Raw genomic sequence first — 24,682 nt, forward strand, 5'->3', positions numbered from 1 at the left:
TCAGTACTAGTTGGAGACCCATTTGGTTAGTGTGTGTCCCTCTGATATTGTAGACTTTTGTCTTTACTCTGAGACAAGCTCCAGAGTGACAGAGACCCTGTCTATGTGCACAGTGACTACAGTTGATCCTTGAATAACACACATTTGAACTGTGCAGGTCCACTTATGCAGATATTTTTCATTAAATACAGTTAGCCCTCCATATCCAGGGGCCCATGTATCACATGACACTGGATGCCAGTTGGTTGAATCCATGGATCTGGAGGGCCAACTGCAACGGACCTGCGCATCCAAGGACTTCAGTATCTGCTGGGGTCCTGAAGCCAGTCCTGCAAATACCAAGGGATGACTGACTTTAAGTTAACTTTTTGGAAAGACAAAACTTGCATTTTGACTGTGCAGGGTTAGCCCTCCCTGTGTTGTTAAAGGGTCAACTGTATAGCTGTGCCCAGTACCATGCAAGGCATGTTGTTGACACTGTCATACATGCCATGAACAGATCAAGGGGCAGATGGATAAAGACACTCTGGTGAAGGGCTTATGGCTGTCATTCAGTACTTTATGATTATTATCTGAAGTTTCATATCTGTAACCATCTTGCTATCACACACTTGCTTCGAAATAGAGGGAAGAGTGTATAAGTTTAGCAACAGTACCAAAGGGTCGATCCAACACGAAACCTTGTGCATTGTTGAAGGAAAGATGAGATAATGCTGACTCTGTGTGTGTGTGTGTGTGTGTGTGTGTGTGTGTGTGTGTGTGTGTGTAAGAGAAATAGAGGGAAAGAGAAAGTGATCATAGCTCTGTGGCTGGGTGGAGAGAGCTGCCGGGCCAACTACCAGGCCCCCTCTGATTCTGCTCCCTGGTGCATGCAGCCTGGTACTGCCCACACCCAGTTCTTCCAACTCAAGCTTCCTCAGTCAAAGGGAAGGTGGGGGTAGGAAAGTGTCACTTCTCATTTCCTTTGACCAGTTCAAGAAGAAACAGAGCTCAATTTTCTGAGAGGCTCATAATTAAATGAATTAAAATGTTTTCCTTCACGGTGACTTTGCCAACTCCCGTCCACCTCTCCCTGGCCCTGTTCCCAGCAAGCATTGGAGCCTGGGAGGATGCAGAATGACATGTTGTGTGCCTCCAGAGCAATTAGCTTGTGCATCGTCATTTTGGGGAGAGATTTATGGCTGGCTTTTGGAGCATTCCGGCTCAGACCTCGGCGGCCCAGATTCGTCTGCTAGGGAAGTTCCTGGAAACGGAACCTCAATATTAATTCCAATTACAGTCAGATGAGAGCCCATTCATAAGGATTGCCTTCGACAGGCTCCTCTCTGCCTCTCTGTTCTGACCTTGAGCCATCATTGCTGCCATCAGCTTCAGAAAGAAAGGAAACCTCACTGGGTTCAGTCCCAGTTCCCGGATAGCTGAGGGGGTTGGCCATGGGTGGGTTTTGGGGAATAAGGCTGAAGCAATAAGGGGAGGCAGAATGTGATGGCCAGGATGTCTCAGCATCTTAATTAGAGGGCTGTCCTTGGTACTATCCCTGGATTCTTTTGGGGGGATGGGAATTCTGCCCATGTTCTGAGACCACCCCGAGGCGCTAAGAGCACCTTTTGACTTGTTTTCTGAAATGGCCCCTCTCGTCCCATAGCAGAGGCCCATGCCCTTGATGGACACAGGAGGCATTGGCAGCCACAGACTCCAATGGTCCCTGGTTGCCAGCAGAGCCAGAACCTGCTGTCTGACCATCAGTCTGCTGGGCTGAGCCTTGTTCCTGAATGGTCTGGGGTGAGCTGAGCAGTCGTGGCTGATGCACACCTATCAGCACATCTTTGATGGATATTCCTAGTGGCACTAAGACCCCAAGGACTAAATATAAGCCTAAGGAAGCAATTGCCCACATATTGATTATGAATTAGGCTAACGACATTACTAATTACATGTAAAGATGTGTATCCACTGCACCAGCCTGTTAATGGCTCATGTGAGGTATTAAGGCTGCTAATTGGGAAAAACAGCAAGTTTATCACCAGCTGTAATTACAGAGTCCCTAGAGAAAGAAAATGGCTGCGCTGTCCAGCCTTGCTTTTCATGACCTGGGATTCCAAGGACCTGCTCTGTGGAGGCGCTGAGGCCTCTGTCACTGAAGACTTGACATCTATTTATCTGACAGATGCTCCCTGAGCCCCTGATGCCCATCAAGAGAGGCCCAAGGTGGATGTAATATTCTGGGGCAGAATAGCCCAGCACCCTGGGAAGGAGGTGCGCCCGGGTCTGTACAGACTGGGAATAGGGTGGTCCCAAGAGAGCTGTGCTCTGGGGGTTGTAAACAACCTGAGAGCCTCAAACCCCTTCCAGAGAGGAACGAGAAGATTTTATAAAGCATCTGGTCTAGGTCCTCTTTCAGACACAGAGAGGTGGAGTGAGTGGTTAGCACTGGTGGTTAGCCAGTGTGCAGTGGGCTGGTGTCAGGCCCAGTGCATGTTCCCTGCCTTCAACCTGCTAGCCCTGCAGCCATGGTGACTCAGTGCGCTGGACCTAGGCCCATCCTCTAAGAAGGCAGGGCCCCACCGGCTATGGGTTTTCTCATGCTTCTTCCTCTACTGAGTCCACCTCTCCCCCTACCCACCCTAAACCTCCCTAAGTCTGGTCCTTTGGTGGCCCCTTAGTCGCTCCTAGAAGCCACTCCCCCTGGGCCAGTCTCTGGGCTTTCAGAGGCACCTCCTGGACACATGGTGATAGAAGGTCCATGTCCATTTTTTCTCTCCCAATTCCATAAGCTCAGTAAGCACTGACTGAGCAGCTCTGACAGATGAGACAGGGGACCAGGCACAGTGCTAGTCACTCATCTGTTTTGTTAAATATTCACGAGTTTTCATATGTTTTTAATGTTGTAGAATCCTATTTTTTAACATATCTTTTTGTCTTTCTTTTAAGATACTGCATTCCAATTACTGAAGGGATATGTGAACACATTTTTCATTAAAAAATCAGATCTTGGGCCTCCCCGGTGGCGCAGCGGTTGAGTGCTGGGTTGCGAAGCTGCCCGCAGCCTCTGCAGCGCTGGTTTGATCCCCGGCTGCTCCCCGGCCACCAGAGGAGGGTCCCACATGGCGCGCAGACCTCTCCTGCCGCCCTCTGCTCCCCTCAGCAGTGTACTTCGGTCCTTCTGCCTGCTCTGCTCCCCGCTCTGGCTCTGGTGAATTCTCTCACCCTCCCGCGCTTCTGACTGTACCCAGTGCTTGTATAAATAAATACATAAATAAAATATTTTTTTTAAAAAATCAGACCTTGTAGGGCCTCCCCTGGTGGCACAGCCGTTGAGCTTGGCTGCGAAGCTGCCCACGGCCTCTGCAGTGCTGGTTCAATCCCTGGCCGCTGGCGAGGGTCCCACATGGCTCGCAGATCTCTCCTGCCGCGCCCACTGCTCCCCTCAGCTGTGTATTTTGTCAGTCTGCCTGTTCTGCTCCCCTCTCTGGCTCTGGTGAATCCTCTTACCCTCCCGTGCTTCTGACTGTACCCAGTGCTTGTATAAATAAATAAATAAATCTTTAAAAAAAAAAATCAGATCTTGTAAAGTTAGATCTCCCAAGGCCACCACCCACAGCCAGGGTGGGGAGCGGGCACCAGGGTAGGTTGACCCCTATGCTCCTAGACCTTTTCATGCATTTGTACACATACATCTGTGCCCACTGCAACGCAGAGTGCTATTCTGAACACCTGTGTGTGTGGCCTGTGATGTGTGGTCTCCTGTTCCGTGTTAAAAAGAACAGTGTGACAAAAATGATGAGAAGACCATCTAACCTTGTCACAAATGCTTTTATTGACCCTCTTGATAAAGAATGAGTAATGCTAGGATTAGAACATCAGTAAAAATAATGTGGACTGTGACTTATATCATCAGCTGATACAAGTGACCTAGGAACTACTGCACAACATTGCTCAAAGTTCTATTTTCCCTGTATGGGACAGGCACTGGATATTGGGGAGCACCTGAGAGCACAAGGGTCACAGGTCCTGATTCCCCTGACCATGTCCTTAATTGACTTAACTGACTTTTGACTTGGCTGACTGTTGATCAGGACCTCAGTCTCTCTCCTCCCTGTACTGGCATCTAAACATACCTAGAGCAGAGAACTTGGATGAATCCAAGGACAGTTGTGTGAGGACAAGCAACACCCAGCCCCTCAGGGCTGCCCACCAGTCCCACTACGCTCTGGCAGAGATGGGCATGCGGCCAAGGGTGGGAGGGTGAGGAAGCTGGAGTGTGCTCCTGTTTCTCCAGCCGGTGACATCAGCCAGTGACATCACCAGGCTGGCCCTGCAGGTGGAGGGCGTCAGAAGTTCAACAACTCATTGGGGAGAGGGGAGAGGTGGCGTCAACAGAAGGCTGTGCCAAGAATGTTCCGCTGGCTGTTGAAGGACTCGGGAAGACAGAGTCTCAAACAGCTGTCGGAGGCTGCAGCCCTAGCCCAGGGCTCAGGGAGGGTCTGTGTACAGCTGGGCTGTCTCTGAGCATGTGGGGTATATCTGGGCCCCAGCATGTGGGACCCAGGGGCAGCCAACCTTCCATAGGTATATGGTATACCCTTTCAGCAAAAAGACTGGGGGGGCACTTTCCCTGTCAAGATATATTTGGGCTAGAGCCTTCTTGAGCTCAGACATTCTAATAACTGAAGGAATATGTGAACATATTTTTCATTAAAGAAATCATACCTTGAGCCTCTTTCCATTTACAGGCAATTTTCCTCCTCTCCTGTTACTTGTCTCTTCCCTCTACCCCATCCTCCTCCACACAGGGGTCTCCAAAACAAAAGTCCAGACTCCAGTCAGAACCTATTCTTGCTTCCTCTGCTTCATAATAAAAGCCAGAGCAGGTGGGGAAGAGGAAAAGACAGATGGAGGTGCATCCAGCTGGGTTTAAGGACACAGGTGTCCTTCCATGTCCCCTTGGGTCCCATGAGGCCAGGTTTCTGGAAGCTGGTGGCCTCCACAACTCAGTGTTCCCACCTGGCCTGATTTGACTATATCCCTCTTCAGCCCCACCCTATCCCCTGCCCCCACACAAGGCTGTTCTAATAATATTTCTATTAAGCAATCAATAGATGTTATTGAAATTGCCTCTCCCACCTGTCACTCCTACCTCTGGGAAAAGTCCCAAGAAGCCAAGAATACATCTCTGGGGATGCCTTTCACAGGAACTCCAGGACTGTAGCAACTTCATGTGCAACCAAGGAGTTGTCGGTTGAAGAAGAGTTTCCAAGGAATCCTCTAGTTTTGTCAGACATTTTTTGGGAACACACAGCAAAGTACAACAATATAGCATGTTCCTGCCATGGTCTGTCTTGTGGTGCTGGCTCCATGCACTTTGGCCAAGATCAGTGGGGCAATGTGTGCCACCATGAAAAGGGCACCAGTACAGGGGAAGGCCCCTGGAGTTAGCAGTGAGTACAAGCCATGTTAAAGCCCAGAAAGGTGGAGGAGGCCCCTGACATCCCCCTTAGGCTGCTATGGGCCACATTTGTTAACTGTGGGGCACCATGTTTGAGAAGTGATGGGGTGCATCGAGGGCAGGGAGAAGGCTCTGAGCATACCCCTCTCCAGCATAAGCACTGGTCACAGGTCTCAGCTTGTTCTCCAACCATTATGGTGTCATGGAGCCAGAAAAGGCATGATGTTTGTGAACCCATATATACCCCCAGGCCTTCCTCCTCAGCATGTGTCCATAGCACCTTGAGCTTTGTCCAGCGCAGTCCCCCATCAGGATCTGCATTTCCCCAGGATCTCAGAGGATTGGTTGGCAAAGGTGTGTGAAGGGCTTGAGCTCAGGTTTCTTCCAGCCAATATGACTTCCCCATCCATGTGATAGGCTCCTTGAGGTGCAAACACATTTTAGGTATCTTGGTTCTCTCTGTCATGCCCAAAACCCACCCATGTAAGATGACCCTAAACCTGATGGGAGATCAGTGCTCAGTAAGGAATAAATAAAGTAAACAAAATCAGGTCTCGGTACTCTCTGGGGCTCTTAAAATCTGTGGTAATCCCAAATTTGGAGATTTGTAAACCATCATCAAATACATGCATTGGCAACTCCACTACTAGAACACCTGCCATTAGGACAAGAGTTGGCCCAGAACTGAGGTTCCTCTGCGCGTAACTGGAAGGAACAATAGGCTTGGTCTAGCTCTCTTTCGGGGGTTGAAAATCTCACTTGTTTCAGAGGTTTTGGAGAGCATCGCCATCCCATGTGGATGCTCACGGAGAGCTGCCAACTCTTGTCATGCTCTCATTATGCTTTCAGGGTTTCTAACTGGAAAAGTCACTCCAGAGAGAGGCAGCTGTTCTTGTGTGCAGGTGGAGCATCTGCCTGACGTCAGTGGAGCTGGAGGCAGACGGTCGCCTGGACAGCGGGGACGAGGGCATGGCCTTCTGACAGCCACCTGCCACAGCCTGACAGATTGATTCCACGTAAGGAAGGTGGATACTGTCTGTTCCTGGCCTTGTCCAACTAGCAGAGGAGGATTGAGAAATGTGTCTGGTGTTTTGCCGCAGGAGAATGCACAAGTAGCCAGCTCTCTTACTGGAAAAGAAATGACCTAATCTGACAAGCTAGCCCTGAATCTTAATAGGAGCACCAGGCAGTGGGATGAGAAGGCTGGCAAAAGGGCCTGGCCTGTGCCAAGGTGCCATGTGCCTTTCACCTCATGCTCTGCCTGGGAGCCAGAGTGCCTTTGAAAACAGTGATGTTTCTGAAATGCCATTCTTTAAACCTAGAGCCAACCTGGATGGGTGAAATTCAGCTTAGAAGGAATGAAGCTTAAAATGAGGATGGTCAGTGGGAAGCCAACTAGCAAGAAAGGCTCAGCAACAAAGAAACCCACCCATATGCTTTGAAGAGTCTCTTCTTACATGATTCTAATGATAATCTGTACTTGTTACAAATAAACAAAAAGGAAAAAATGAAGCTACACATAGTCATACACGTAGATATCACATTTAAGTGGATGCTTAGCCTCATTGTCAAGAATCACAGGGGTGGGGGCTGCCCTGAACTGAGGCTTTGCACTTCTGACAAACTCCCAGGTGAGGCAGACTGCTGGTCCAGGGACCACACTTTGAGTAGGAAGGTCTGCTAGATGTTTTTAAATATAAATGTGCTCCATTTTGTAACATGACTCAATTTAATAACTTATTATGAATCCTTTTCCATATCAAAACATTCTTCAATGATACATTTTAATGACTACTCAGGGTTCCAATGTATGTAAGTTCGAGAGTCTGTTTAACTAATCTCCTATTATTGGTCACATGGATTGTATTAAACTTTTTTTCTATTATAAATTAGCACCTGCAAAGTTGAATCTTATGACTAAATTTTTTTGAAGATTCATTTATTTATGTATACAAGAGCTGGGGTACAGGCCAGAGATGCGGGGGGTGAGAGGATTCACCAGAAACAGAATGGGGAACAGAATAGGCAGACTGACTGAAATGCACTGCTGAGGGGAGCAGCGGGCGAGACAGGGGAGGTCTACCTCACCATGTGCTCTGCCTCCCTGGCTGGCCGGGGATTGAACTTGTGCTGCAGAGGCTGAGGATTGCTTCATAGCGCAGTGCTTAATCCCTTGTGCCAACAGGGAGGCCCTTGTGACTAAATTTTATCATACATCATTAATTATTTATTTGGAATTTTGATCTGTAAGATTAAAGACAGGCATTTTAGGACCCTCCCTAGAGACGAATAAACTGCCCTCAAAAAGATTTACCTACAAACAGCCACCAGCAGTGTGCCAGTCACCCCCTTTAAATCAATTCTCTTACTAAGCTGTGTGGAGATTGCTCAACCTGCTAAAGATGGAGCTTCCATATTATCCAGCAATTCCACTCCTAGGTATTTACCCAAAGGACACAGAAACATCAATTCCAAAGAGCACCTGCACTCCTATGTTTATAGCAGCACTGTTTACAATAGCTAAGCTTTGGAAACAACCCAAATGCCCAAAAATAGATGACTGGATCAAGAAGATGTGGTACATATATACCATGGAATATTACTCGGCATTCAAAAAAGATAAACACATGCCATTTGCAGCTCCAACCTGGGTGGAGCTGGAAGGTATCATGCTCAGTGAAATAAGCCAGAAAGAAAAAGAAAAGTACTGTATGGTCTCACTCATAGCAGGAATTTAGTAAACCTAAATAAGGGACCAGGAAAAAGACTAATTATAATAAAGTAAAAATCAAAATCAACAAGCAACTATAAACCAGAGACATACTATGGGGGATGGGGAAGAGAGGGAGAGAGTAGGGTGAAAATAAAGGGGCTGGGAATTGTATGGGGAATATAACCAAGATGAAAATGCATACATTGTGCAAAAATGAAAAATGATGTAAAAAATATAATAAATAAATAAATAAATGAAAAAAAAAAAAAAAAAAACAATTCTCCTACTATGGGACTACACCTGAGGGGAGAAATCAAATACTGAACAAAAGTGAACAATGCTATAAGAAAACAAATTTAATTTCGAAATTAAATTTGATTAAAATATTCTCCAGAGAAGTAAAATCAAATGACACCTCCAGTTTCCTGTCTCTACTTTTGCTACATCAGGAAAGTCAGACATTTTTTGTCATGAAAAAATCCAGGTTTTCACTCTCTCATTTACCGTACATTCTTCCCACCTCCTCTACCACAGGGCATTACAAGAAGCACTGGAAAGGCACAAGTGTGAAGCAGTCACCATCCAGGAAAGAACAAAGACCCACTAGAAATGCTCTCTTTCTCCCGATTTCCTTTTGTTATTAAGCTACCAAGAAAGTTCTTTCTTCGACAAGCCTACTGAGACCCTCTGATTTGCCAGTGAGGGACCTGAGCCAAGTGGAGTGGTGACAGCCCAGGGTCTCCAGTCTGTAAGATCATCCTCTCCCATCCTGGCGCCCTGGCGACGGTGCGCCTAGGAGCACATCTCAGTCCTCCCAGCTCCATCATGCAGACAACATTCTGCCGTATGTTTGTTCATTGGTGAATGTCTGCCCAAGGGGCTGAGGGACAAGACTGTACAAGGTGAGAGGAGGCTGCCAGCAAGAGTGACCTAAGGTGTGTTGTCAGCTCAACAGGCCTCAGTGTGGCTGGAGCTGGTGCCTGAAGACCCAAACACACCATAGCCTGAGTCAGACTATGCCATCCTATTGCCACCAAATGATCCCTTGTTCCCCTCTCCTGAGATCTACAGGGGACTGGGTGGGTCAAGGAGCAGTGTTAGACTCTCCAAACACCTTCTAACAGTCCCGCCAGGAGGAGGAACTGCTTTGCCAGTGGAGGTAAAAAGCCAGATGGAGGCCGTGAATCCAGACCAGAGCCTGGACCAGGACAGAAACAAGGGACTCCAGGAGCAATCAGGTGTGGAAATGCATCAGAGACTCAGCTGAGAGGACCGTGCTGAATGTTGAGGAAGAGTATTAAGGGGATGGGGGACATTTGCCCTTGGATAATATAGGGAACAGAAAAAGTGAGTTTGGGGCCGAGGTTAAGAGTATCATTTGGGACATGGTGAATTTGAAGCTCCCCTGGAATAAGCCAGTGGAAAGGTTGGGTAGAAACCCGGACATGTGACTGAGAAAAAGTGGGTCACTCTGATGGTTAATTGTAGGTGTCAAACTTGACAGAGTTAAAGGGTTCCCAGTTTGCAGGTAGAACTCTCTGGGACTGTCTGTGAGGGTGTGTCCAGAAGAGATTAGCATTTGAAGTGGTGAACTGAGTGAAGGATGAAGGGGCAGCATCTAATCACTGAGCACCAACTAGAACAAAAAGGTGGAAGAAGGGTGAATTCACTCTTTCCGCTTGAGCTGAGACATCCATCTTCTCGTGCTCCTGGTTCAGGTCAGGTGCTCCCGGTTCTCAGGCTTTCAGACTCAGGTCTGGACAGGCACCACCTGCCCTCAGAATGAACTATACCACAGTCTTTCCTGCTTTCCCAACGTGTAGACAACAAATTGGGGGACGTTTTGGCCTCCATATTGCATAAGCCAACTCCTACCATTAATCTCTTGTATATTATCTACATATATCCTATTGGTTCTGTTTCTCTGAAGAACCCTTACTAATAGAGTTACTTACCTCAAGTCCCAATACCCTCCCATGTCACACGGGGACCTGAGAGAAAGCGGATCCAAGGTCCTTGGTCTCCAAATGATGGTGGTAATGGGTGGATAGTCACAGCCCAGGGGAGGAGCAGCACCAGAGCAAAGAGGGCTGAGCAGAAAGACCTGCCCCCTGGGGTTTCTGGGCATTCACTGGCAGGTGGGAAAGGCCCCAGGAGGAGAAGTTGCAAAGGAGGGGCAGAAAGAAAAAAGCAGATACACAGCTAGGAGATGTTGTAAGAGTTGAAGGAGGAAGACCCCTTAAAATTGTCAGTGCAGTTTCCTGCTGAGCCTCAAATCTACCGCCAAGAATCTCCTTCAAGATCACTTATACACAAATGTTTGAATGTGCTTAAAAAATACTAGCTTTTTTTTTCTAGGAAAGCATAACTGGAGTTAAGTCCAATACTTAAGGCAGCACCTGGAATACAGTAGCACTTGAAAAACCATTCAGTTAATGAATGAATAAACCAAATTTCACTGATAGGGCTATTGATTACCTAAATTATGGGAGATCGATTTCAGGCAGAGTAGACTGATATTCCAAGGTGTCTACATGTCATATAACATAAAATGGAAAAAGTGAGCAATAATCATGGGCTCCTTTCTGAAAATACCTGTGTGCATGTGTGTATATATAAATGTCCCTACATTTTATATGTTACTCATGTATATTTATGCAAAAGGGATTTTTTTTGTGTGTGTGAAAGGGCTCTCAGGTGAAACCTATGAAGGATGAAGGAAGCAGGAAAGGGCAGGGGAGGAAGCAGGCAAGGTCTTGAGTTTCCCTGATATCTGCCCTGGGCCTCATGCTCAGAGGTGAGCTTGGAATGCGAATGGCATCACAGAGCTGCCCCACCTTGAAGCAAATTGATCTGGCTTTTGTATGTTTATTATTTGAGTTTTGGTTGGGGCTTTCCCCATGGATGGGCATGGCCTTCCAGATACTACTGGATCAGGCAGATCATTTCTGCCCAGGGTGATTATCTGCAGAGGGAGCAACTCAACCTTTAGTAGCTGGGATAGGCGCACTGGCCAGATACAGAAAATACAGGCAGTAGCAACAATATTTAATATAGATGTACAGGTGGCGTGTCTTTGCAGGTACACAGAAAAAAATTCCAGAAGAATAACCCCCAAATTGGCAGTCAAAGTTGCCTGGAAATTGGGGGTGGAAGACAGCAATGAGGGGAGAAAATGTTTTGTTTTGCTGAATATACTTCTATATTAGTTGCATTTTCTTGCAACCAGCATGTATCACATTTGCAATAAAATAAACAAAAAGACTGGCCTACAGAGCTTTAAGCCAGACAGGATGAGCCATTTAAATGGATATGACACCCACTCTTCCCCACCACGGTACATCAGGAGAACCCTCTGACTGGAGTGTGGTTGGGGGTCAGGACACAGGCCAGTGTCAGGCAATGTGTGTTGGAGAATAGGGTGGGTGACCAGGAAACACGTCAGCACCATGTACGGGAACACTCTGCCAAATCATCCTTTCCAGCCTGAGACTACCCTCCCATCTCACTCCCAGCACTTGCTGCAATGAAATGATTTTTCCTCTTTTTGAAATGGATGATATTGGGAATCTTAAGGAAGTTTTGTCAAGGGCTGGGTGTTCCTTCCCAGATCAGTTGTTCAAGTTGTTATGAGGGAGAAGAGAAAACTGTTGGGCACTGTGCCTGTCTGCTGCTTGAGGTTTCTGTCAGAAGCTATCATGCCAGAGCACTTGCCCCACTTGGGGGTGTGTTGGTGGGACAGGGGTGGTGGCCAGGCAACCCCCAAGGAGACCAGATTATGGTGTCAGAGCCTTTGCACACATTCCCAGCCACAGTCAAGATTCCTCTGAGTCCTCTGGCCCAAGAACATCCTGGTCCTCATCATGAAACCACACTAAGATGGAAGCCAGAGTGAGAGCCTGACCACCAAGGACGGGTAAGTGAGGGGTAGGGCTCTGGTACTCCCACACAGTGTCAGCAGGTTCTGGGCAGGGCACTCACTCACTGGCATCTTTCTCAATGAGCTTGGGCTGCTATGACAAATTATGATGGAGTGGATGGGGTTAAACAACAGACATTTATTCCTCACAGGTTCTGGCGACAGCACTTCCTGGTTTGCAGATAGCATTCTCATGTATCCTCACATGGCAGAGGAAGAGAGAGCTTTTCCTCTTCTTGTAAGGGTACTAATTCCATAGTGGAGCCTCCACCCTCTTGATCTAAATACTCCCCAAAGGTCCCATCTCGTAATATTCTATTGGGGGTTAAGATTTCAACATATGAATGGGGAGAGGGAACAAGCACACAGTCCATAACAACAGTGATGTTCCAGAATGGTAACTCTCCAGAGAAGACAACCATGTGAAGGTGCTTGACAAATATGGAACAATATGATGTCATATGATGATGGCATGTAAGCAAATGACTTCAGTAGGATCTGAAAACCTGGATAGAGGCAAAGATCATGTGCCACTGATGTGAAGGAATCTGTAGTATGACTGGACAAAAGGGTCACTCTCAAGAGGAGACTGGTGATCCCAGAGGGAGCAGCCACATCCCTGAATTGCTGCCCAGAATCCCCACTATGGAGTCTTTCTAAATCATGGCAAAATTGTTGGAAAAGCACCCATGTCAAAAAAAAAGGGAAATATTAATAATAGATGAATTAACTCAACAAAGCAAGTATGTCTGATAAGTGTTTCATCCTAAAATCTGAACATGCAGAACAAAATTTTTAAGCCATTGTTGGTAATGTCAACAGTTTGGAACTACACATAATGATCCTTGGGCATGAGGCAGGTGACTGGATGGTCAAAGACAAGTGGACTAATATGGATGTCAGTTTAGAAATGATGGTGTAAGTCACAGTATTTACAGAATCATTACCGAGTGGGATGGGGTGTGAGAGTAATTTCTTCCCTCTCCACAAAAACTTCAAAAATTATAGGGCAATGGAAAAAACATATAAACTCTATCTTCAGCATAAGTAGGGCACACAGTAAGATCTATAGACTCAAAATTTGTTAAAGACTATCAAAATAAACTGAAACTGACTCAGACACGTGAGACAAGTGCAGTAGAAACTGAAGCAGGCAAGGCATCATTTTGAGCAGCAGATCTTAGGAGGTAGTAACAAAAATTGCCTTTCCTTTCCTTTAGGTAAGGGAAACACCCAGAAGGATAGCCCACTATCCCTACCTACAACTAGGGCTGGGGGTGGTGGAGCCATGGCAGGAGACAATCGACAACAAAGGAGAAAGCATCATGAAAACACACAGTGAATGAGGGCTCAGAAGTTGCCAGCAAAATACTCTCCCTATTATAACCTACTGCGGTCTAGCCACTATGGAAATATGTGTGGAGCTTCCTCAAAACACTAAAGTTCAATCTACCATAAGATCCAGCCTAATTCCACTAACTGGAAAGGAAACCTGCATTCCTATGTTTATTGCTGCACTATGTACAACAGCCAAGATATGGAAACAACCCAGATGTCCCAAAACAGACGGTGGGTTAAGAAGATGTGGTGTATATATACATGAAAGAATATTACTCAGTCATCAAAAAAGATAAGCTCATGCCGTTTTACAGCAGCATAGATGGAGCTGAAAGGGATTATGCTCAGTGAAATAATTCAGAAGGAGAAAGATAAATACCAGATGGTTTCACTTATATGTGGAATATAGAAAAACCAAATAAAGAGTCGGGAAAAAAGACAAAAGTTGCAGGCAGACCAGAGATCTCACTGAGGCCTACAGCAGGGGAGGGCAGAGGAGGTTACAACAGGGGAGGGAAGAGCACAAGGGACTGTGGTGATGCATCACAGGTGCTGTGGTGGTGGGAGAACTATGGGGACTACACCTGAGGGGAGAAGTCAACATCAATGTAAGAAAATAAATTAATAAATGTAATGATTTTTTTTAAAAGAAAGGTAAAATCCCGGGAAAAGTAAGAGCTGCAAAATTTATCAGGCAAAGAATACCAACCTGAAAAATGTTGCCACAAATTTATTAATGACATCTTTTAATGAATTAAACAAATTGTATAAAGCAACATCATATATGAAAGATCACAAAGCAGAAATATAAGATAGTAAGAAAACTAAAGAAAGTAAATGAAAGCGTAGAAGTGAGGAAAACACGTCACAGCTTATGATAGATGGAATGAGATAAACAACCAAAATGAAACACAGGTGAAAGAGCTGAAAGAAATTGGAGAGGAAAAAAAAGGATTTGAGGCAGAGCTCAGACTTAATATGCCTGGTCTATCAATAATTGTGAGTGAGTTCTCCTCATCTGTTTTTTTGGGAAAGGGTTTTCAGATCATATCACAAAATAAAACCAAAAGATGGGCAAATTTATCAGACAAACGGAAAGAAGTAACATCATTCACTTGTGCATAGAGCTCTGCTCAGCTCTGCTCAGCACATTCTTCAGACATGTCTCACCGGAGAAAGAACCATAGAACCGCACAGTTCTAAACACGGTGCTTCATGGAGAGGCTGTGCCCATCTACGCAGGTGGTGTTTAAACACGTCGCTTAGTGTCACTCTTTAAAACATTGTATTTAGGGCCTCCCTGGGGGCGCAAGGGGTTAAGCACTGCACTATGAAGCAACCAGCAGCCTCTGCAGCATGAGTTCGATCCCTGGCTGGCCAGGGAGCAACCCACATGGCGCAGCAGACCTCTCCTGTCTCACCCGCTGCTCCCCTCAGCAGTGTATTTCAGTCAGTCTGGCTGTTCTGTTCCCTGCTCTGTCTCTGGTGAATTCTCTCACTCCCCACACACACCTCTGGCCTATACCCCAGCTCTTGTATACATAAATAAATCAATCTTTAAAAAAATAAAACATTGTAATTATAAGTGTTTAATTCTTATACTTCATGCTGGGAATGCAAAATGGCACAGCCACTTCAAAAACAGATCATATTTTCTAAAAAGTTTCAGCTACACTTAACATGCAACCCAGCAACCCCATTCTTGGGTTTGTGTCCTGGAAAAAAGAAAACGTATGTTCACACAAACACCTGTACACAAATGTGCCTGCCAACTCTATTCATAATTGCCAAAACAACCCAAATACCCTTCAGTAGATGGGTGTGGTATATTCACATATGAAATACTACTCAGCAATGACAAGAACAGAATATTGATCCCCAGAACCATTGGATGAATCTTATAGGCTTGTGTTTAATGAAAGTAGACAGGTGAAATGGATGAAGAGGTCCAAGAGGAACAAAGTTACTGTGATAAAATAAATAAATCCTGGGGATGTAAGGTCCATCATGGTGACTAGAGTCAATAATATCTCAGTGCATACTAGAAAGCTGCCAAGGCAGTAAAGCCTAAAAGTTAATTCTTCATATTGACAGATGTTAACTAGACTATTGATGGTGCTCATCTCACAATCTATACAAGTATCAAATCAGTATGTTGCATACCTCAAGCCTATGTAAACTTACATGTCAATTACACCTCAGTAAATTTTTTTCATAAAGTAATAAGCATAAGATAATATTCTATTCATAGGGCCCCCCTGGTAGCATAGGCGTTAAGTCTTAGCACTATCATGTTATCGCCATTGCGGCTTGAATTCGATCCCCAGTAAGGGAGCTAACCCACATATGGCGCAGCAGACCTCTCCTGTCTTGCCCGCTGCTCCCCTCAGCAGTGTATTTCAGTCAGTCTGCCTGTTCTGTTCCCCACTCTGTCTCTGGTGACTCCTCTCACCCCCACCCCTCTGGCCTACACCCCAGTTCTTCTATGCATAAATAAATAAATCTTAAAAAAGGGTTCTAGTCATATATAATTTTCTAAAAGACAAAAGTGTGGCGATGGAGAACAGATCAGTAGTTGACAGGGGCTAGGAATGGGGGAGACTGTGAGCAGTAAGAGAGCCTTACTTTGTATTTTAGGTCACAGAATAGTTCTGAATCCTGGTTATGGTGAATGCTGGTTACGGTTATGGTTATAATGTTGATGAGAGAAAACAATCCCAGTGACATTGAAGGAAACGTTATTATTCAGGAGCTGCTTTTGTTTTACATCTCACTTAAAGTCACATCTACTGATGACATTAGGTGAGGACTAATACTATGCTCACACACACAACTGCACATATATGCACATAAATACTGCCACTTTAAGCACATATATATATATATATATATGTTACAATTCATAGACTTGTACAACAAAAGGATTTTTTAAATTTTACTGTATAGTTATTTTTAAAACAAATGCACTTAGTCATTTAGAGAAAAAATAAACTGAAAGAAAACATAAGGGAGTATTAAAAAAGATAAAACCGAAACCAGAGATTTGGAAACAAAGAAAAGTAGCATAATTGACAAATCAAAAAGGTTATTATGAGGATGGTGGGCTAGAATCTATAAACCACCAAATAGAATGATCAGGAAATAGTTTTTAAAAATATCATAAAGAAGGAATAATAGGGAGAAATAACCAGAAACAGAAAATTAAAAGAATCATACAACTTTACCTGGACAATTCTATTCAAATATACTTGAAATCATTTATGAAACCAACAATTTCCTAGAAAAATTAAACAAACCAGAATTAGCTCCAACAGAGTTACAAAATTTAAATAAGTGATTTATAAGAAGAAATAAGTAAGAGTGTTACCATGGCTTGAATTATTTCTAAAATTCATGTGTCCAGTTCCTAGCCCCCAGTACTATGCTCTTATTTGTAGACACATTGCAAATGTAATTAAGTTGGGATGAGGTTACGCTGGAGCAGGCTGAGCCCGAAGCCTGTAAGGACTGGTGTCCTTACAAAAAATGGAAATTTGGATAGAGCCACGTGGACCCTGGAGCTACACTTTCATGAGTTAAGAGACTGAAAAACTGGGAGAGAAGCCTGGAACAGATCCCCAAAAGCCTTGAAGGGAGCATGGTCCTGCCAACACCTCAGTTTCAACCTTCCACCCTCTAGAATTTCAAGACAATAAATTTCCTTTGCTTAAGTCACTCTGTTAGTTTGTGGTGCTTTGTTATGGCAGTTCCAGCAAACCAAAATAGTTTTCAAAGAACTAGTCACCAAAATAACCTTAGACAATTTTATAAAGGAATTTACATAGCCTTTAACAAATAACACTCTCAGTGCTTTCTAAACTGCCACAAAGTGATGAAATGGGAAAAATTTCAAGTTTTTTTTCCTACAAGTGTGGAACCAAGCTTAGCTGAGGTTTCGCCATTTTGTATATCCTCCACCTTGATATGTTAGTCCTTGTCCTGCCGCATTCCGGAGATAGTTTCAGCAGTCACAACCCTCACTCCACTTGGTGACGAAAAAGCAGACCACCCCAGCCACCAATGAGGGCAATCCTGTCCATAAATGGGACAGCATCTCTAACCGTCCAATCAGTTTGAAACTGTAACCGCGCGCGCCCAAAGTGCCTTTGTAGTAGCCAATGAATAATTGCCAACTTCTTTCAAAGTTCCCGCCACTCGCGACCCTATAAGATGTCCCAGCTTCCTCTGTTCGGGGCTCTCGACCTCTGCCGTTGCATCGGCGCATGTCGAGGGCCCGGTCTCGAGCCCGTATTAAACTCCTTTGTGCCCTTGCATCGGTTGTCTGTGTCCTTGGGGGCTGCACTGGTCGACGTGGGCACAACATTTTGGGGGCTCGTCCGGGATCGACGAGTGCAGACCCCAACTGCCGAGCAACCGAAAGGAGTTCTAAAGCGCGCAGGTGAGTTCCAACACTCGCCCAGGTAAGCTTCAAGTCTGCAGACCTGTAGTTGTACTTAGTACCTGTATCTTTTGTACTTTGTACCTGTAGAAGCTGTTTTGTACTTAGTACCTGTATCTTTTGTACTTTGTACCTGTAAAAGCTGTAATTGTTTGCAAACCTGAAAATCTGTTCAATAGCCGGGTCAGGCTTAAGTGGACGCACTTGAAAGCCGCCGGCGTGGACCGCGGGAGACGTCCCCGGACCACATGTTAGGAAGGCCACACCCTTTGCGGGGAAGCAGATACCCCTTTTGGGGGCCTTTTGAAAAATCAGTCTTTGGCCTGTTTCTTGTGACGACAGCCACTGTACTTCTAGCATTTGTCATCATGGGTCAATCACCATCTACCCCTCTATCCGTTGTTTTACAGCATTTTAAAGATGTCAGGTCCAGAGGGTCGGACCTCAGTGTAAAAATAAAAAAATCCCCTCTAATCACCTTTTGTTCCTCAGAGTGGCCGAAGTTCGGAGTTGGTTGGCCCCCGGAGGGAACTTTTGATTTACAGATTGTCCGTCGCGTAAAGGAAATCATCACCAGTGAAAGAAAATTCGGACATCCTGACCAACTCCCGTATATCTTAGTCTGGCAAGATCTAGTCCAGAACCCCCCTGCTTGGTTAAAGCCATTTTTGTCGTTACAGGCACAACCCGTACTGCCGGCTAAACTGCTTGGGTCCCACCCCAACACCCCGTCGGCACCTGCGGTTTTCCAAGACTCTACCCCGGAGGAACTTCTATTTCCACCACCCTATCATAACCCTTGTAGTAACCCTCCCCAACTCCTGCGGTCGGCTGACCACCCTCCCCCAGAGGCGGGCGGGGCTCGTGGGCAGGGTCCGGCGGCAGGCACCCGCTCAGTGAAGGCGAATTCCCCGGATTCCACCGTCCTGCCCCTGCGTGTGGCAGGATTGCCTAATGAGCAGGGCAACCAGCCCATGCACTACTGGCCGTTTGCGACCAGTGACCTCTACAACTGGAGAGCACAAAATGCACGTTTCTCTGACAACCCTAAAGACCTTGTTAATCTCCTAGACACTGTTCTATTTACTCATCAGCCCACCTGGGATGATTGCCAACAGCTCTTGCAGGTCCTCTTCACCACTGAGGAGCGAGATCGTATACTGACGGCCGCCAGGAAATTAGTCCCTGGAGAAGATGGCACACCCACCACAAACGCGGCCCGCATAGATTTAGTGTTTCCCTTGACCCGACCTGACTGGGATTTTAACCAGGCTGAAGGTAAGGAGAGACTCCGGGTGTACCGCCAGACTCTAATGGCAGGGTTGCGTGCAGCAGCCCGCAAGCCCACCAATTTGGCCAAGGTAGGGGATGTGCAGCAGGGAAGGGAGGAGACCCCCGCGGCTTTTCTAGAACGCCTCATGGAAGCTTTTCGGCAATATACTCCTATGGATCCGGAGGCAACGGAGAACAGGGCCGCGGTGGTAATGGCCTTTGTTAACCAGGCGGCTCCTGACATTAAACAAAAACTACAAAGAATAGATAAACTGGGAGAAAAATCTATTCGAGATCTTATGGAGGTGGCAGAAAAGGTGTACAATCGCCGTGAAACTCCTGAGCAAAGAGAAGACCGCATCCGCCAGGAAGAACGGAAGGTAAGGGCGGCTGAAAACGCACGCCACACTCGGGATATGGCCAGAATCCTGTTCGCCGTCACTCAAAAGGACGACCCAGGTAAGCTACACCCCTCCCGCCGCCCCAGCTCCACAGGGACAGGCAGGACCCTACAGCGTGATCAATGTGCATACTGCACTCAAAAAGGACACTGGGCCAAACATTGCCCAAAGAAACGGGGAATAACCTCAAACAACCCCGCCGTTTCTGACACTCCTGTCCTGGTGCTCGGGGGCACAAGAGATGACAGTGACTAGGACCGTCAGGGCTCGACCCTCCCCGAGCCCCGGCTAACCTTAAAAGTGGAGGGGAGACCCGTTAATTTCCTTGTGGACACGGGGGCACAGCATTCAGTCCTCACGGAACCCTTGGGTAAACTTTCCGGTAAAACTTCGTGGGTGCAAGGGGCTACGGGATGCAAGCAGTATCCCTGGACCACGAAAAGATCTGTAGACCTGGGAAAAGGTCAGGTCTCGCACACCTTCGTTGTAATGCCTGAATGCCCGTACCCATTAATTGGAAGAGACCTTTTAACCAAGGTAGGAGCGCAAATCTCATTTGGACAGGAAGGTGTCGAAATCAAGGACTTTAAGGGCTCTCCCCTACACGTCCTCACGATTTCCCTTCAAGATGAGTACCGCCTTTTGGTGGCGCCAGATCACCCACCCCTTTCTGGGTGGTGGATGGAATCTTTCTCGAATGTTTGGGCAGAAACCGGGGGCGTTGGCCTGGCGTCCCACAGACCACCCATTATAGTCCAGCTAAAGCCTGGGGCTGAACCCATTCGGGTAAAACAGTACCCTATGCCTGCAGAAGCCAAGGCAGGAATAACGCCTCATATTCGGAGGCTATTGGACAGTGGTATCCTTAAAACATGCCATTCGTCATGGAACACCCCTTTGTTACCGGTGCGAAAACCACACTCGCAAGACTTCAGGCCGGTACAGGACCTCAGAGAAGTAAATAAACGGGTCATAGATATCCACCCCACAGTCCCAAACCCTTATACCTTGCTGAGTGCCTTGCCACCTACTCATGTGTGGTACACAGTATTGGACTTAAAAGATGCCTTCTTTAGTCTACCACTAGCACCCCAAAGCCAGGAAATGTTTGCCTTTGAATGGCAGGATGCGGAACGGGGCATCAGTGGACAATTAACTTGGACAAGGTTGCCTCAAGGGTTTAAAAACTCTCCCACCCTTTTTGACGAGGCCCTTCATGAGGATTTAAGAAAATTCCGCAGCCGATTTCCCGAACTAACTTTGCTCCAGTATGTTGATGATCTGTTACTTGCAGCGGAAAGTGAGCATGCCTGCCGAACAGGAACAGCCGAATTACTGACGGAACTGGGCCAGATGGGATACCGCGTCTCCGCAAAAAAGGCACAAATTTGCCTGCCCGAGGTAATCTATCTGGGCTACCGCCTCAAAAACGGTTATAGGTGGCTGACGGAAGCCAGAAAAGCTACTGTCTTACAGTTGCCGACACCCACCACCAAAAGGGAGGTACGTGAGTTCCTGGGATCTGCTGGGTTTTGCCGGCTATGGATACCTGGATTCGCAGACCTGGCCCAACCCTTGTATGAGGCTACCCGGGAAAAAGTAACTTTTCAGTGGACTCCCCAGATGCAGCAGTCTTTTGAGTCCTTAAAGAGGGCTTTACTGTCTGCACCAGCCCTGGGTCTTCCGGACATTACAAAGCCTTTCCATTTGTTCGTAGATGAGGCAAAGGGCATAGCTAAAGGGGTGCTCACTCAGTCCTTGGGCCCCTGGAGGCGTCCTGTGGCTTATCTGTCTAAAAAGTTAGACCCGGTGGCGTCCGGCTGGCCACCGTGCTTACGCATGGTGGCAGCGGCTGCCCTCCTTTTCAAGGACTCCCAAAAACTGTCTCTGGGACAAGTTACTTCCATAATCACCCCCCATGCGGTGGAAGGAGTCCTCAGGCAGCCGCCAGAGAGGTGGATGAGTAATGCCCGAATCACGCATTACCAAAGCCTATTGCTCAACCCAGAGAGGGTCAATTTTTCGCCACCCACGGGGCTAAACCCCGCCTCCCTCCTACCTGCCCCTGACCTGGAGGCCCATCTAGACTGTGTTGATATCTTGGCCCAGGTCCAAGGGTTACGCCCTGATCTGCGAGATAACCCTCTGCCGGACGGACTGGTTTGGTTTACGGATGGGAGCAGTTTTATCCACGAGGGCCGAAGAGCGGCAGGGGCGGCAGTGGTGTCCATGCAGGAAGTCATATGGGCTGAGCCTTTGCCATCCGGGACGTCCGCTCAAAAGGCTGAACTAATTGCCCTAACCAAAGCTCTCACCTTGGCTCGAGGGAAAAATTTAACTGTGTATACTGACAGCAGATATGCATTTGCCACGGCCCACGTACACGGGGCCATATATCGAGAGCGCGGGCTCTTAACCTCCGACGGCAAAGGCATTAAAAACGCTCAAGAAATTATGGATCTCCTGGCAGCGCTGTGGCTACCACGTAAGCTGGCTATAGTACACCATCCAGGTCATCAAAAGGACTCCTCGACTCCAACTCAAGGTAATAAGCGGGCGGATGAGGCAGCACGCCAAGCTGCCCTAATGCCGGTAAATGCCCTGACAGTAAAACTCCCAGACCCAGGGGACCCGCAGCTGCCGAAAGACCCAGAGTATAGTGCTATGGACTTTGACTACATACAGTCTCTACCGGGTGCTTTTTCTTTGGGACACTGGTGGTACACCCAAGAAACTAAGGCCATCTTGCCAGCACACTTGGCCACTAATCTCATTCAGCGCTTGCACCAAGCCACGCATTTGGGAGAGAGAAAAATTCTAACTCTAATCAGGCAATGGAACCTCCATGTCCGGGACGCAACCTGTACCGTGCGACAAGTAGTGGCATCCTGCCAGTCGTGTGCCATGGTAAACGCCACCAAGACAACCGGTGAACCAGGAATGAGGCCGCGAGGAACGCGCCCGGGGGTCCATTGAGAAATAGACTTCACCGAGGTAAGACCAGGTAAATTTGGCTATCGATACCTGCTGGTCCTGGTGGACACGTTTTCCGGATGGCCGGAGGCGTTCCCGACAAGAGGTGAGTCAGCTCGAGTGGTAGCCAAAATCCTGTTGGAAAACATTTTTCCTAGATTTGGGTTTCCAGTGACCATTGGGTCAGACAATGGACCAGCCTTTGTCTCTCAGGTATCAAAATCTGTGGCTTCTGCCCTGGGAGCAGAGTGGAAGCTCCATTGTGCCTATCGGCCCCAGAGTTCAGGGCAGGTGGAGAGAATGAACAGAACTTTAAAAGAAACTTTAACTAAATTAACTTTAGAGTCTGGCGGGGACTGGGTGACTCTCCTTCCCTATGCCCTCTTCCGGGCTCGCAATTCCCCTTATCGTCTGGGTCTGTCTCCGTTCAAGATTATCTATGGAACCGCCCCCCCAACCACACCGCACGGTGCGCAGTTAGCTTGTGATTTGCCTTCTGATTGTGAACTTTTTCTTTCTGTGTGGGCTGTACAGCAGGCTCACCAGGAGGTCTGGCCCCGCCTCAGAGCGCTCTATGAAGGGGGAGGACCTTCTCAGACAGCCCACAAATTTCAGCCTGGAGATCTTGTCCTTGTCCGCCGACACAAGACCGACGGTCGTGGCCTCCAGCCCCGGTGGAAGGGTCCCTACATCGTCCTCCTGACCACACCCACCGCACTCAAAGTGGACGGCATCGCGGCCTGGGTTCATCACTCACACGTCAAGACGGCACCAACTGATGACTCCCAGCTGCAGTGGCGAGCCCGGAAGCATCCCACCAATCCACTCAAGCTGACTCTTCAGGCGCTCCCGGCTACAACCCATCGCTCCCAGACCACTGCCCACGCCGTGAAAAATGACACCAAACTGTAATGTTGGCTACCTACTGTCCTTCCTTTTTTTCTCCTTGTCGGGGCTGACTGGGATCCCTGCCGACGGTGCATCACCGAAGGCATATTCGGTCATATTCAGAGCAAGTGCTATGTTAGTAAGCGTGCTTGCAGCCTTAAGGGAGTTCCTCTGTTTGTGGCGACCCTGATTAAGGGCACCACCCATGGATGTCCAGGTACAGTGGGGAGGGTGGTCTGTTGGAAGCGTTTAAATCAAATGCCGCCTAAAAATAAAAGTTGCAATCACTGTAAAAAGGGGGGAGTTTTTCAGCCTATACCTTTGTTCATTCACAGTGCTATGAAAGGTCTACTGTTTATCAGTGCACAGAGTCCAATCAAACTTTCTGGACTGGTATATCCTTAGGAAATAACGCGGGACATGTATGCCCTGTCAAAGCAGGAAAACCCTTTTGTTGGACTCTGCAAACCCACTGGGGGATGACAGATGGTGGGGGTGTGCAAGACCACGCACGAAAGCAGGAAGTTCAGAGGGTTTTTGAACAAGTTGCCCAAACACAGGATCGGTGGTTCAAGCCGATACACATCCCAGGCCCGGTGGGTTCCCTTAAATTGGAAAAGACAGTACAGGCCATGTTAGACTCAGCCCTACAATTTTTAAACAAGACCAACCCAACCCTGGCCAGCGATTGCTGGTTATGTCTAAGAGAAGGACCCCCCCCGTTACACAGCGATCCCTGCTGTGTACAACTGGATTAATTGGACGAACCTAAAGGGCCCAACCCATACGTGTAACCAGACCTTGCCCATCAATAATGTCAAGCTCTCCCCAACAGTTGCTCAGATGCCATGCCTTAGTCACAATGGGACCTTAAGAGTGGGTCAAGTAAATAAGGTACTCTGCAGTTCAGTAGTCAGTGCAACTAAGGCGCCCAGTTTTAATGGCTCTGCCTCTATGTGCCCGCCGGCACTGGGCACTATTTTCTTCTGTGGCACCACAGCCTACCCCGTACTCCCTGCTAACTGGTCGGGCTTGTGCATTTTAACATATCTCATGCCCGATGTGGGAGTGGTCCCAGGCAACCAAAGCCTTCCCATACAGCTCATCCAGTCTGTGCCTGCCGGACATAAGCGGGCCATAATTACCCCACTACTGCTCGGCCTGGGGGTGGCAGCCGGAGTGGGGACCGGAGTTGCTGGAATTGGGACCTCTGTTAACCTTTACCAAAAAATTTCAGCTCAGCTGGTGGGGGACATTGGGCGGCTAGCAGATACAACCTTAGAGTTACAGTCTC

At 47.3% G+C, this 24,682-nt stretch overlaps 1 protein-coding gene across 1 annotated transcript in view; it reads left to right on the top strand.

Annotated features, from left to right (window-relative positions):
- LOC119234666 (uncharacterized) overlaps window positions 1-23,432 on the top strand; it is a 69,463-nt gene extending 46,031 nt beyond the window's left edge. Inside the window, 4 exon segments of the mRNA XM_054690680.1 lie at window positions 18,535-19,335; window positions 19,432-19,506; window positions 19,783-22,186; window positions 22,259-23,432. Coding sequence (XP_054546655.1) covers window positions 18,535-19,335; window positions 19,432-19,506; window positions 19,783-22,186; window positions 22,259-23,412 — 4,434 coding nt within the window. The 3' untranslated portion in view covers window positions 23,413-23,432.
- The last annotated feature ends 1,250 nt before the right edge of the window (window positions 23,433-24,682 follow it).

The sequence above is a fragment of the Talpa occidentalis genome, unplaced genomic scaffold (genome assembly GCF_014898055.3).
Source record: "Talpa occidentalis isolate TD23 unplaced genomic scaffold, MPIMG_talOcc4v2.1 talOcc4.8, whole genome shotgun sequence".
Lineage (NCBI taxonomy): Eukaryota > Metazoa > Chordata > Mammalia > Eulipotyphla > Talpidae > Talpa > Talpa occidentalis.